The sequence below is a fragment of the Ornithodoros turicata genome, chromosome 1, assembly GCF_037126465.1.
Source record: "Ornithodoros turicata isolate Travis chromosome 1, ASM3712646v1, whole genome shotgun sequence".
In the NCBI taxonomy this organism is placed as follows: domain Eukaryota; kingdom Metazoa; phylum Arthropoda; class Arachnida; order Ixodida; family Argasidae; genus Ornithodoros; species Ornithodoros turicata.
In genome coordinates this window covers 92,210,481-92,225,257 of record NC_088201.1, presented here as the reverse complement: position 1 = coordinate 92,225,257, position 14,777 = coordinate 92,210,481, and the positions used below count along the sequence as shown (strand labels likewise).

Below are 14,777 nucleotides of genomic sequence, written 5' to 3'. Positions count from 1 at the left end.
ATGTGTAAAGGAAAAACATTTGCTTTCAGTGATTCTATGTACAAGACAGCGCAAGAGACCCTCCTTCCCTAACTTGACTTGTAGGAGCGATTTTATGGCTTTGTATACCGAGACCATTGTTTGGATTCCCCTACTCCCTGCGGGCGTAACCTTAACGAATGTGTACGGGAACTCTCTCACTTCGTTTCCACTAGTGGGTCCTGAATGAAAAAAGACATGTTTCTGTGATGTATATTTGCGCTGTGTGATTACGAAAAATGTTTGCCTAAATTAATTACTGCTTTTGACTTTGTTTCAGGTGATCACTCGATTGATATTAATGAAAATATTATATTATTTGGGAATGTTGTGTGCGTTGATTTCCGCTATAGCAAACACAATAATTTGCATTTCAGATGAGTTGTTTGCGACTTCTGCGTGTATTGCAAAGTTAACATAAAATGATGTAATTAAATTTGATTCTCGTTTTCGAATGAGTATTGTTTCTATCATTGAATAAATTTGACTTTCTCTCTTTGCTTCAGATATTCAATCGAATGATATTTGTGAGTTGAGAATAATGTATGCCTAATAGTTTTGTCTGATCTGAAATACAATAAAATTCATCGCTTCTCATTTGGTATTGTTTGCGCCGATAATATTTCTCATTTGCTTAGAAAGTCTATTCTTAGATTTTTTTTATATAATTCTTATTGTGTTCTTTAGAATCGAATAATTCCAATGTCTATTTGCGATCAATGAAAAATTTCGCCTCTGTACACCGGTCCTAAGAATATTTCCTTTTTGGAGGAAAGAATTTGAAAAAGAGAGAGGATTTCCCCACCCGCAGATTGACAACAGGCTCCCCGCTTTTTGGACTGTATAGATGGAGAGAGTGACCCCACCGGTCTGCATAGATGGAGAGAGTGACCCCACCGTGTCTCGAGTCTAGTTGTATTATTGTAAAGCTGTGGTGCGTGTTTGGATAACTCTGTCAAGGTAAGTGCCTGAGTAGGATATTGTTAGCTCGCAAGGTTGATTTTATGATAGTTCAAAAGATATATTATTTCAAATTGTAATGTTTCGCTATTATTTTCCTGTGTGTTGTTTACATGTTGGCAGATGCATCGTTCAAAGCCTTTCTCTGCCATTCATCCGTGCATGTTTATCGTTTTGATTGATTCTTTTTCAATTATTTTCCTGCATGTGTCTGTTGTTTACCGTTGGTAGATGCACCGTTTAGAGTGTTTCTCTGCTATTCATTCATGCATGTTTCTTGTTTTGTTAGATTGTTCTTCAACTATTTATCCTTTGTGTACCTCTTGTTTGCGTTTTGGATTTTGGCTCTCTATTAGCTGTTTCAGTAATATTTTCCTGTCTGTTGTTTACACGTTGGCAGATGCGCCGTTTAGAGTGTTTCTTAGCGTTAGCTCTGTGCTGTATTAAATTATTCATCATGTGGCGTTCAAAGTGTTTCTCTGCCATTCATCCGTGCATGTTGATCGTTTTGATAGATTCTTTCCCATTTATTTTCCTGCATGTGTCTGTTGTTTATGTGATCTGTTTTGGTTCTCTATTAGCTGTTGATCGTTTTTTCTCATTATTTCCGTATGTCTATGCTGTTTACTTAATAAGAAATTCATTAATTGTGTAATGTTTGAATAATCTTCCCTATTGCGCTCGAAAATGTTTATAACTGTCAGGTGTACGCCTCCCGTCTTCAACAAATCAGGGCAGATATTATTAGAGTTGATTGTTGGCTAGGAGCGTGCTATGTGGTGAAGTTCATTTTTTAATATATTTTCTGTGTTGAATTCATAAAACAAAGTGTCTCTTAGAATGAAAATTGTATGGGGAAGTCACGAGGGTGATTTTATGATAGTTAAAATGATAGTCTCCTCCTCTGTTGTTTTGATTAACCAATGTAGTGTTATAGATTTTATTTCCTCTTGTGTTCGTGTCCCATGGTCTTCCATGTTCTCTGCTGTTCACATACATATATCGGCACTTGTAATTAAAGCTCCAGTATGGTGGTCACGTATAATAATGTTAGACTTTTTATAATAAAACTTTTAATTTTGGTTGTAATCATATTGATTAAAAATATCTTCTTTTATTAAAAATGTGCTACTCCTTCTGCTTAATTGAAAACTTGCGTGATTATCACTAATAAAATACCCCTTCAATGCTATTGCATCAGATTTTTTGACTGAGTTTTTTTCCTTCACACTGAGTCATAATATAATTCCTGACACTAATGACTTTAATAAATATATTTTCACTCGTACTTTTGTGTATAGCTATCCTTTGCATGTAAATCACCTACTGCACACCTGCTGTAGCGGGAAAAAAATTGCGATTGAAGTCGACACAGATTGAAAAATGATGAAAGAAGTCGGCCCAGGCTGAAAAAATGTGAGCAAGTAAGCGCTCACGCAGCCCTCCGGCCACGCTCCGCCCACCGCAGCAGCCCTCTACCCGAGCGTCGCCTGTCGCGCACGGGAAAATGTCGCGAAAAAATTCGGCGCAGATTGAAAAATGAGGAAAGAAGTTGGCCCACTTTGATAAGAGATACCTCTTTAATGCCATTGAGTCATATCCATATCTGTGAAATTGGTAATGAGTAAGTATGTTCTTTATTATGTGTGTTGTGTTTCTTCTATTACAGGTTGTGAAGGTTTTTCGGTCGGGTTTTTCTCCTTCACCTGATTGGCATCACAATTCCCAGCACTGGCTTTACAATTGGCAACTTGATTGGCATTAATAAATATATTTTCACTTGTACTTTTTGTGTATGACCCTTCTTTGCATGTCTCTGCATGTAAACCGCTCACCTGTTGTATCGGAAAATATGTGAAGTCGGCCCATGTATGGCCAAAGAAGTCTGCCCAGGCTGAAAAATACGCTACGATGAGCGCACGCGCAGCCCTCCCCCACCGATAAGCGCGCAGACAACCCTCCGCACTGGCGCCGCACGGGGAAAAAGTCGCGAAAAAAGTCGGCGCAGGGGTCAATAAACGCGCCGTGTACTAATCCCGCTTTTCTCTCGGCCAGACCAATTACTACTTGTACTACCCATGCTTTTCGTTAAATATGTGGGATTCTGCACTGTAATGGGATACTGTGGGACTGGCAATCTTGATTACGATATCCTGGGACTATAAGCGTGTCTATGGGTATTCCCCCGCTTTTCATTAAAAACGCGGGTTTTTGCACTAATGGGATACTGCGGGACTGTCAATCTTGATTACGGTATTTTGAGACAATTCCCATGTCTACGGTACTGCACATGATTTTCATTAATAATGCGGGTTTCTGCACCATAATGGGATACTGTGGGACGGTTAATCTGGATTGCGGTATCGTGGGACTATTCCCATGTCTACGTATTTTACCCATGGTTTTGATTAAAAACGCGGGTTTCTGTACCGTAATTGGGATACAGTGGGACCGTCAACCTTGCTTGCGATATTGTGGGACTATTCACATGTGTGCGGGTATTACCTATGCTTTTCATTAAATATGCGGGTTTCTGCACCTTAATGGGATACTGTGGGACTGTCGATCTTGATTACGATATCCTGGGACTATATGCATGTCCATTGGTATTCCCCTTGCTTTCAATTAAAAACGCGGTTATTTGCACTGTAATGGGATACTGCGGGTCTGTCAATCTTCATTACGATATTGTTGGCCTATTTCAGTGTCTATGGGTATTACCCATGCTTTTCATTCAAAATGCGGGTTTCTGCAGTATAACGGGATACTGTAGGACTGTATCTGGTTTAGGATATTGTGGGACTACTCCCATGTGTGCGGGTATTACCCATGCTTTTAATTAATTATGCAAACATCTGCACTGTAATCAGATACTGTGATCCAGATAGACAGTCCCGTAGTATCCCATTACAGCGCAGAAACAGTCATTTTGAATTAAAAGCATGCGTAATACCCATAGACACGGAAATAGTCCCACAATATCGTAATCCAGATTGACAGACCCGCTGTATGCCATTACGGTGCAAATAACCACGTTTTTAATGGAAAGGAAGTGGAACACCCGTAGACATGCATATTGTCCCAGGATATCATAATCAAGATAACAGTTCCACAGTATCCCATTAAGGTGCAGAAACCCGCATATTTAATGAAAAGCATAGGTAATACCCGCACACATGGGAATAGTTCCACAATATCGTAAGCAAGGTTGACAGTCTCACTGTATCCCATTACGGTACAGAAACCCGTATTTTTAATGAAAACCATGGGTAAAATCCGTAGACATGGGAATAGTCCCACAATAACACAATCCAGATTGACCGTCCCACAGTATCCTATTATGGTGCAGAAACGCGCATTATTAATGAATAGCATGTGTAGCACGGTACAGAAACCCGTATTTTTAATGAAAACCATGGGTATAAATCCGTAGACATGGGAATAGTCCCACAATAACACAATCCAGATTGACCGTCCCAGAGTATCCTATTATGGTGCAGAAACGCGCATTATTAATGAATAGCGTATTAATGAAACCCGTAGACATGGGAATTGTCTCAAAATACCCTAATCAAGATTGACAGGCCCGCAGTATCCCATTAGTGCAAAAACCCGTGTTTTTAATGAAAAGCACGGGGAATACCCATAGACATGCTTATTGTCCCAGGATATCGTAATCAAGATTGCTAGTCCCACAGTACCCCATTACAGTGCAGAAACCCACATATTTAATGAACAGCATGGGTAATACCCGCACACATGGGAATAGTTCCACAATATCCTAAACCAGATAGACAATCCCACGGTATCCCGTTATATTCCAGCAACCAGCATTTTGAATGAAAAGCATGGGTAATACCCATAGACATGGAAATAGTCCCACAATATCGTAATGGAGATCCACAGTTCCACAGTATCCCATTACAGTGCAGAAACCCGCATATCTAATGAAAAGCATGGGCAATATCCGTACACATGGGAATAGTCCCACAATATCGTAATCCATATACACAGTCCCACAGTATCCCATTACAATGCTGAAACCCATGTTTTTAATAAACGCATATGTAATATCTGTAGACATGGAAATAGTCCCACAATGTCGCAATCCAGATTGGCAGTCCCGCAGTATCCCATTACAGTTCAGAAACCCACGTTTTTAATGAAAACCATGGGTAATACTCGTGGACATGGGAATAGTCCCACTATACCGTAATCCAGATTGACAGTCTCACAGTATCCCATTATGGTGCAGAAACCCACAATATTAGTGAAAAGCATGTGCAATTCGCGTACACATGGGAATTGTCCCAAAATACAGTTCTCTCATGACACAAAAAAAGTCACGTAGCCCACACATAGTCACTTGGGTTAAAGTGCATGAGAAACGAATTAAATTATGTGAAATGAGGATTAAAAATAATGAAAGGAGGATTAATTCCGATGGCAAATGGATTAAATGTCATGGTATAAGGATTAAAATGTACGACAAGAGGATTAATAACGCCGGAAAAAGCTGTAGATACGTCGAAATGGGAAACAAAAAAAAAAGAAGAAAAAACATTGCCAAGGAGCTAGCGATGAGGGAATCACAAACGTAACATGAAAACGGTTACTAAGACTTATTTGCACGAAAGTTCTCGTTCAAATAAACCTTAAATGCTCTTAACCGTTTCCATGTTACGTTTGTGATTCCCTAGAACTTTAACATATAGTGCTGTAAAGTTCCTTGTACACGGGGTTGTGTGAGGGATGTTGTACAAGACCGAGGTATCATCGTGAGTTCGCTAGCTTTCGAGATACAAGGCACAGGTAGGACATCCTTAAAGCGATACTGTTCTTGTCCTTTGTAGCCTATCTGGCCAGCGTGGCGTTCGCGTTTGACGACTCGTGCTCATGGCTCAGCCGTGACGCTTTTTGGTATTGTCGCACCAGCCACGGTATAAAGCGCTTATTCCCAGATCTGCCATTACAACTCCTACGTAGTAGCGGGAAATACATTAAATTATTAGCAACTGAGTGGAGTAAGTTAGTTGCCAGAGCCATAATATGGGAAGCTTTAGAATCCGCGAATGTACCATGCGAAACAGAGCTTACCGCTATAGTGTCGACGAGGTAGTTCTCTACGACCTTCATTCCGTCCTTCATGACGGCGTTACTGTCCCTGGAAAATAGGACGAGGAATTCCACGCTGCCCCACATGCAGATTATGCAGGTCCTGCGCGCAATAAACGCTTCGCCCTTAGGAGTCCACACACTTACATATCTGCAGTTATTGCACTCTTAAAAAAAGGGTGTCGAAAGGTGATAACTTCTATAGCTACCACCTAGGTCAACATGGCGTCTGATAAAGGGTGGTAAAAGAAATTATCATATACCCAAATTGCTATAAAAAGGCCTACACTGTAAACTGAAAAACACCCTTATGGGTGTAAATGGCTTGTCCTATAACTCACACCACTTTTTACACCGTATGATCTGGAACACCCTTTTTAGAGGGTGTATTCTGTGTAAAACACCCTTTGAAGGGGTGCTTTTCCTTGAAAATGCCTTGTTTTGCACCCTTTAAACACCCTTTTAGGAGGGTGTTTAACACTCTTACACCCTTCCGAAAGTGTGTAAGCTCCCGCGGCAGCATGCCGAGCCATGCAGTCCGACGTTTTTGCTTGTATGGCAACAACCACCCTAGAGACGGCACAATTCCAGCCGTGGTTCCACCGCAGAACCTAAACTGGAGCGCAGCGCGTCACTGGCAACCCTCATCGTCCTAGCAACACTGTGAGTGAGCCAAAAAAAAATAACAATTCAAATAAAATGAAACAAAACAGTTGGACATGCGTAAGGGAAGCGGTGAAGATCGCAACATCGTAACGCCGTCCGTGCTCGTGAAATGAGCGGCGTTACGATGCTGCCATCTTCAAACGATGCCAGTAATGAGCCCGGGCACCCTCGGTAGCCTAAATTGGCGTATCAGATTGATTATATACTGAAATACAGTTCGTTGGAGTACGTTCGCTAAGCTTAGTGCGGCAAAACTCGTCTGTAACGGTGACGAAAATGTGTCTTTGCAATTAACACGTACGCCTGTAACGAGTCAAAGATATCAGCGAGCTTCCTGACAACCCTCCCTGTCAAATATTCTGTTTCCAACTCAAGCTATCGTCTATAATGTGATTACGTAATGAGCGGAGCTGTCAAGCCAATGTAATTTTTCTCTCACGAATGAAAACACCATTTTCAACACCAGTGTAGAAAGGGTGTATATAACGTAAACACCTTTTTCGACACCAGTGTTACTTGAAGGGTGTAAAGACAGGTGTAAACGCATAAAAACACCCTTTTTGATACAGCACTTGGTGTAATAAAGAGTGTATTTCCTCATACACCTTTTTTAGCACCTTTTTCGGGCTTTGGTTAACTTTGTGGAATTAAAAAAGGTATATTTGCTTAAAAACACCTTTTTTTACCCAGAAAGGGTGTTTTTGAATTTACTGTGTACGCCCAACCTCGCTGACCGAATCAGTAGCGATAACCCTATCATTTGTGGCAATGGTTAACGGACAACGTGCTATGCGGTGAAGTTCTGTTTTGAGAGTTAGGTAGAAGGTAGAACTTTGCAACCTTTTAGGCGCAACATACGCGACAACTATTACACTCCGCACCACAGTCCACCAGTAAGAACAATTCTTACCTGTGGCGTCAGAGCACGGTCACACCTTTGGTTCTCAAAGGTTATGCCTTCCACGACGTCCAGTAGCATCGGCTTTAGTATTTCCTACGCGACTATTATCCTGCTCCCTTTGCTGTAAGAGTGGGACCACCTATTTACATCGTTCCAAATTGCCTTCATTTACATATTTAAAAAAAATTATGGGCGACGTATTACAACCGTTTCTCGCATTACGGTGACGAAGTGCGCGTTCCACACCTCTCGCATCTGCTTTATGAAATGAACCGATGAGGACGATGCCCCTCTTAGTTGTCCGGTAGACAGATGTAAACAACTCAATGTATATGGAGTTGGGGTCAGTTTCCAAATACGTGCAGTCGCCAAGTGATCTCTTACTTATGGTACCTTCGACCTGCGGTACCAATGCTCTAAGCCGCTTCGAGCTGGAGGAAGAAAGAAGATGGAAGAAAGAAACAACAGCCCAAGCTGTTGTCAGAGCGGTCCCTTTTGACCAGTCGAAGATGGAGCGCTGTAGATCGACAGTCGAAGGTGGATGCCATTAATAGCGATCGCTGATAACGTCGCCGTTAACTTATCCACCGGGCTGCGGTAGACGCGGTCTACTAACGCTCGCTATTAAACGCGATAACACTTTATAACGCGCTTTCGGGGCCTCGGCATCCGCATCGCGTCACTTCATTATCGCGGCGCCCGTTCAAGGGGAGGCTTAGAAGGACTGCGAGGATTAGACGAAATTGAACAGATTGGATACGATAACGGTTCCGAAAACATGGTAAGACTTGATTCTTGCGATGCGGCTGACATTACGTTGCTGATTTCGCAGCTTCCTTTATAGTATAGTTTTCGTAGAGCACTTCCGATGTCCTAGAACTCCCTAATGTGTGCCACGTTTTACAGCGACAGCCGTTAGTGTCTCGTTCCCCCGAGATTGTGTCAAAGATCGACGACGATCCAAGACCTCGTCAAGGACATCGACCACATCACAACCTACTTCACATATCAGAAGGCAGTACAAGGTATATATAGACAGGTAGCGAAACTCCCATAGGGTCATGAGTCTTCAGATGGCGCCATGCATGGAGGTGCCATGATAGAGACTGTCAGCGCCATCCAACCGTTGCGCGGACTACCACTTTTGTACATAAATGACGTCACATATGACGTCATCAGCATGGATAATAAGTAGTGCATAATTAGCCATGGCACGTTTGCATTCGCGTACTTCGTTTGCGTTGTATACCCTTCCCCTTTTCCTTACCGAACCATACTAGTCACCCACGACAGCAATACCAGACCAGAACAGAGAAGAATAAATCACGTCAGGTTTAATGACACATATCAGTTCGAAATACATAGAGTTATCACAGGTTTTGACGAAGGGTACGTGATAACCACAAATAAACAGGAAGTTTCACTTAATCCATTCCTAACCTAGACCTACACGTACACGTAGTGATTAGCTGCAAAGAACATGACATCGTTGGTGCACAGCTTATTGGCTAACAGTCACGCTATCATGGCCAGTCTTGCCATGACGAAACCCTTTTTTCTCGAGGCCAGCAACACAGGATGCATATAGCAGTCATCTGTTCATACGTGTTAATCTTGGCCCACAGCTTCTAAATGTGAACGTCGCTTCCTGTTTAATCCAAAAAGTGTACGAACTCCGCATTACAATGCACGGGTACACGACATGGATAAAAGAATGCTCGGACAAACGAGCGTACTGCTACACATGCGCAGTGGAGCAGGATACGGAAACGTACTCAGGTGGTAGATGATTTCGTATATGTGTACTAGTGGTGCAACAAATAGCTTTTCCTATATTTGAATTATGAATAAACTATTAGTTTATACAAGACCCACGCGCGCGTCGTAAATATTTTTTTGTTTACGACCGTACCTGTGCTACCAACACCCAGGATCGCTCGAGTCACGGAGATGGCAGTGTTGCCGGGTCAGATTTGTTTTTTTTTTTTTTTTCGCCTTCGCTACCTGGGTAAATTTACCTTGGGCAGTACTCGTCACTCTGAAGTAGTTCACATCGCAACCAGCAATGGGATAGAGTACCGCCTCTGGCGACGAAACTCTCCATTCCCCATCATTACAATAAGTTGTTCCAAAATTGTTGAGCATACATCACCAATTTCAAGTATCAACATTCATCCACAACAGCTGTCGCTGAAATGCGCGTTACACAACCGTAACGTCCTGTGTTAGCGCCACGAAGCAATAGAGTGAGAAAGGGCAGCAGGAAGGAATGGGGCACAGGGGGCTGGTGTGCGTCCTGGGCGAACTTCAGCGCAACTGTGTTGACATTCGACTGGAAACTCTGCCGGTAAACACAGGGAAACCCTTAGACAGCACAGCCAGTAGTAGGACTCGAACCCACCACCTCCTTACCTTCCGCACGACTTTGGAGCAACGCCTATGCATCTCTGCGCAGTGTCTGCAGCGTCTCACGTGATGTCGCCGACGTTGTCTGGCAACAAGGATGCCGCGCAGTTATATCGTAGGTGGCGTGCTGCGGAACATATTGCCGGAAATGTGCCGCCATTGCTGCGAGATACGTAGACGCGGTGGGCGAAAATAGTGAGTTTTAGTATATCGTACGCTGCCGCCTTTGCGTACGTAAGAGATAGCGTTGGTGGATCTGCGCACGTGTAAAACATAAAGCTCCACGCATTGCGCAGAACCACCACGCGATTCCTTTCGTACGATGCACTAAAACTCTCTATTAAGGGACGTAAGCCGCTTGCGCCCGATAAGGTCATGAAGCGTGAATGAAATGTTTTATGACGGCGTCTTCCCCACTGTACTGAAAAAGGCCAAAATAATTCCTATCTTTAAAAAGGGCAACCGGACAGACGTTAGCAACTATCGCCCCATATCTCTGCTACCTTCCTTCAGCAAGGTTTTTGAGAAAGTTCTTCTAACGAGATTGGAAGGTTTTCTCAATTTACACAACATTCTTAATCCATACCAGTTTCGAAGGGGAAAATCCACAACGCACGCACTCATTAGCGCAGCTGAATGTATTAAAAATAACATTGAGGAAAGACTAATCTCCATGGGAATTTTCGTCGACCTATCGAAAGCATTCGACTTAATAAACCATAGTATCCTATTACAAAAACTTGAAATGTCTGGAATAAGAGGGAGACCTCTTCAGCTATTTCGCAGTTATTTAAACGATCGCAGTCAGTACGTAGTCGTAAACAAGCACAACTCAAACATCCGTCCTATTGACACAGGGGTGCCTCAGGGCTCGCTCTTAGGACCTCTTATTTCTGCTTTACGTAAACGACTTTCTCCCAGAGCAATGTTATCTCTACGCCGATGATACTACAATTTTCATCAAAGCTAACACCCTTACCTCGTTATACACTAAGGCTCATCTCACCCTGGAGAAGCTACACTGCTGGCTAACCAGGAACTTGTTGGTAGCGAATTATAAAAAAATCTTCGTACATTATATTCCATCCCCACCAGAAACGGCTGAACATCAAAGATAACCATCTATCTTTCGGGGGACACCTTCTTCTCAGGGTTCAAAGCGTCAAATTCCTCGGAGTTGTTTTCCATGAAAATCTTCACTGGCACGAACACATCCTGTATGTTCGTGAAAAAATATCGCCTGGCTTATACGCTCTAGCCCGACCTCGCAACCTGGTTCCTATCACTACGCTTCTTACTGTATACTACGCCTTAATTTACTCCCATATCTCATATGCCCTTGAACTTTATGGTATCACCTATCACCATAATATTCACCCGCTCCATGTGTTACCGAAAAGAGCACTTCGGATCATGCTGGCAATTAGCCCTCGGGATTCAATAACATTTGCATTTAACTTTCTGCGGGTTTATGATATTTATCATCTTGTCCGCTATAAAGTGTCCCTATTAATGCACAGAATACTCTCCGGATATGTAAACATTCTACACCTTTTACCCAGTCGTCGTGACATGAATTACGCTTTCAGAAGTAACACGGGCATGCTTGAGATCTCTACACCGAGGACTAATTTTGGTTTTTTCTCTTTCAAATTATACGGCTCTACGGTACGAAATAATTTGCCAGTAGACATTAGAAATCTCACTTTTTTTCATCAATTTAAATACAAGTGTCGAAAATACTTCCTCTGCAACTAATTATATCCGTAAACTAGACCATGCTTATTATGCAATCAATGTATGTATCGTTATCAATGCCTGTAATCAATGTCATCAATGTCTGTAATTAGTGTTTGCTGAAGTAATCTTTTCACAGTGTCCAAAAGTGCATATTTACGCAAGATGTGGTATATCTAGCATCTTTGCCCTCTCGGGACAGTATGCTGCTATGTTTTTTTCCTTTAATTTTTTTCAGGGACTGTATAACAGTGTCCGCCCTAACAGTCCCATATCTGACTCTGTATTCGGCTAATTAGTTTACCAAATAAAGAAAGAAAGAAAGAAAGCGGCGTGCGCCAAAGCGTGACACCTTTAGACTCGTACGGATGTTGAGAAGTGCACACCAGATGGTATGGTAATGGTACTGTGATGTTACACGTAAGGTTTGTCTGAGTGCACACGATAGAGTACAATTAGGCGCAGGAAGCTCCTGTAGGGTTTATTCACTGATGTCACCTCGCCGCCATACTGTAGGTCCCTCGAAGTTACATTCCCGTATTAGTTCGCTGCCATATGCTTTTTGGATGACTATTAACGTCGCAAACATGGAAATTACTCGGATATGCTACAAATCACACAGCACAATATAGCTTTGAAACACCAAATATACGGCGAGTGTGATATGGGTGACGGCTTGGATGGGACCTACAATATGGCGGCCGGTGGCAGCACATCTGCCTGCTAGCGACAGTGGCGGTCTCCTACGGATGACGTCATGTGAATAAACCCTATAGCCGCAACGGTCCAGGGAAAATGGAGGGCCTCCAAACCACGTGATTTCCAGGAGTCATTCACAGCGCTTCTCGGGTCCCAGCGCGTGAGTCAAGTGCGCATGCGCAAGCTCACCACCTCTCCTAACCTCCTCTCCGTTCTTCCCTCGGGTTTGTCGTCTGCACCCGCTCCACCAACATCACGCGTTTTCTTTGCGTGATTGCTAGTAACGTCATAATGTATTGCTCAAAGTTCAGGAACGAAACTGATGAAGGTTTATGAATCAAAAATTTATTTGCTTTCATAAATTGTACCAACAAACTAACACTACATACACATATCTTGCGACAGGTTTCACTGGAGCATTACGCGTTTAAACACTGAAGAGCAGTTCAAGCAAATCGCAGTCCATACATCCAATAGGTACAGGTGAAGTTTTCGGCGATTGTCACGGGAACACTGAGCCATTTCCTTGCAGCCAACACACGGGGAGCTGTTCTTTTCAACCCAACTCTGGCAGAAGAGGCAATCCAGTGTGAAGTGGTCTATTATTGAGAGCTGAGTCTGACAAGTCATTCAGGTGAGGGCGTTATGCACAGGCAATCCATGCTGGTTTCCTATTTGAACATCAAAACACAACGTCGTCACAAGCGTTCGTAGATCACAGCAGATAAATAACTGCTACGTGACACACAACTAGTACAGCTAGCACACGCAATCTGATTAGCGGCATTCAAACTGAACATATTACAGCAACGCACATTGAAACGCCTCGAACGTTAGTGAGTTACTTGTAATACGCTTCACACGACAGACCTGCATTGTTTCCTTGAGTAGAAAGCACCAAACTTGTCTTACCGTTCACCGGCGGGACATCGGAAGAAGGAATGCACACGCAGGGTTTCCTGCGATGTCCTCCTTCTTTCCATTTTTCTGTGATCAGCTGGATCGGACACTCCGTGTTCAGATCGCCCGTTCACAGTAATTCTCCACAATCTAAACGGAAGCATTCGAAGCCATTGAAACTACCCGCTAGCGTCCGCGAGCACGGAAATTAACGGTCGGAGCGGACACTATATGTACATAAACAAAAGAAAGGAGACGCGAACATGCGCTTTTGGACACGTCTCCCACTTTCCCATCGCCAACGTCTCTCCTCGATCAAATCAAATGTGCAAGCGAGCTAGAGCCCTGCGCGGATGACATTTTTGGCATCCGCATCCGACCCGCATCCGCGCAACCGTTACCGCATCCGATCCGCATCCGCAGCACACACAACAGTTTACATCCGCATCCGATCCGCTGACCAAAGCGCACCATCCGCATCCGATCCGCAAAATCCGCACGTTTCGAAGGACGCGTAAAGACCGCCGGAAGCATATGTTGGTATAATTTCGGATGCCTCCATGCTGTCACGGAACGACTCACGACGACCAGCAAAGGTAAACATTTCGACAAACGCGTTACGGAGAGCCTTCTGTAACGCGTGGAACGCTACCTCGTCGGTGCTAGCGCGGTTCGAGACGCCAGAATGCCTTCTCTCCCGTCTTGGCCGTGCATGGTCAAATGTGAACCCGAGCATTCGCTCGTAGTCGCAGCGCAATACAAATAAATTGCTGGTGGAAAAATTACAGCACGCGGTATATCCTCATCCGATCCGCTACCGATCCGCTGCCTTCGTATCCGCATCCGATCCGCATCCGACCTCGCGCCATCCGCATCCGATCCGCACACCGCAGAAAGTTCGGAATTTTCATCCGAATCCGCAAGTATCTTGCGGATATCCGCGGATATCCGCTTCCATCCGCGGATGGTGCAGGGCTCTAAAGCGAGCGATAGCCGATGGCTGACAGTTGGCGAAACAGCGGATGACATCTGGCCAACGACTCATTCGGCTAGGCAACGTTGGCGCAATGTTGCATAGAGATAGGCAGAGCGAGGTTTGGCAATCTGTCGGCCAGAGGACAGATCCATACCATGAAACAAGTTCGTTGGCGAAGTACTTGCCAAGCTTGATTCAATCTCGGTATGTCGCCTTGGGTAGAGGGTAACGCGGAATGGTGTAGCAGCGAATAAGTTCGACTTTTGATGGACCAAGTGAACGTCTCAAACCAAAAGTAGTAAGGAACAGAGACGTTATCTTCATGGTGAGTTAGTACAACAAGCAATTCATCATTTCACTATTGTTTGTACCCACATCGAATTAAACTTAGACACCTCA

The 14,777-nt window shown here is 43.6% G+C and overlaps 1 protein-coding gene across 6 annotated transcripts in view; it reads right to left on the bottom strand.

The window, feature by feature from the left end:
- Nucleotides 1-14,777, bottom strand: part of LOC135366363 (uncharacterized) — a 192,759-nt gene that overhangs the window by 137,458 nt on the left and 40,524 nt on the right. For all 6 annotated transcript variants that reach the window (XM_064599033.1, XM_064599038.1, XM_064599057.1 and 3 more), the window contains one exon: nucleotides 6,076-6,196. In XM_064599033.1, coding sequence (XP_064455103.1) covers nucleotides 6,076-6,196 — 121 coding nt within the window. The remainder of the gene's footprint in view (nucleotides 1-6,075; nucleotides 6,197-14,777) is intronic.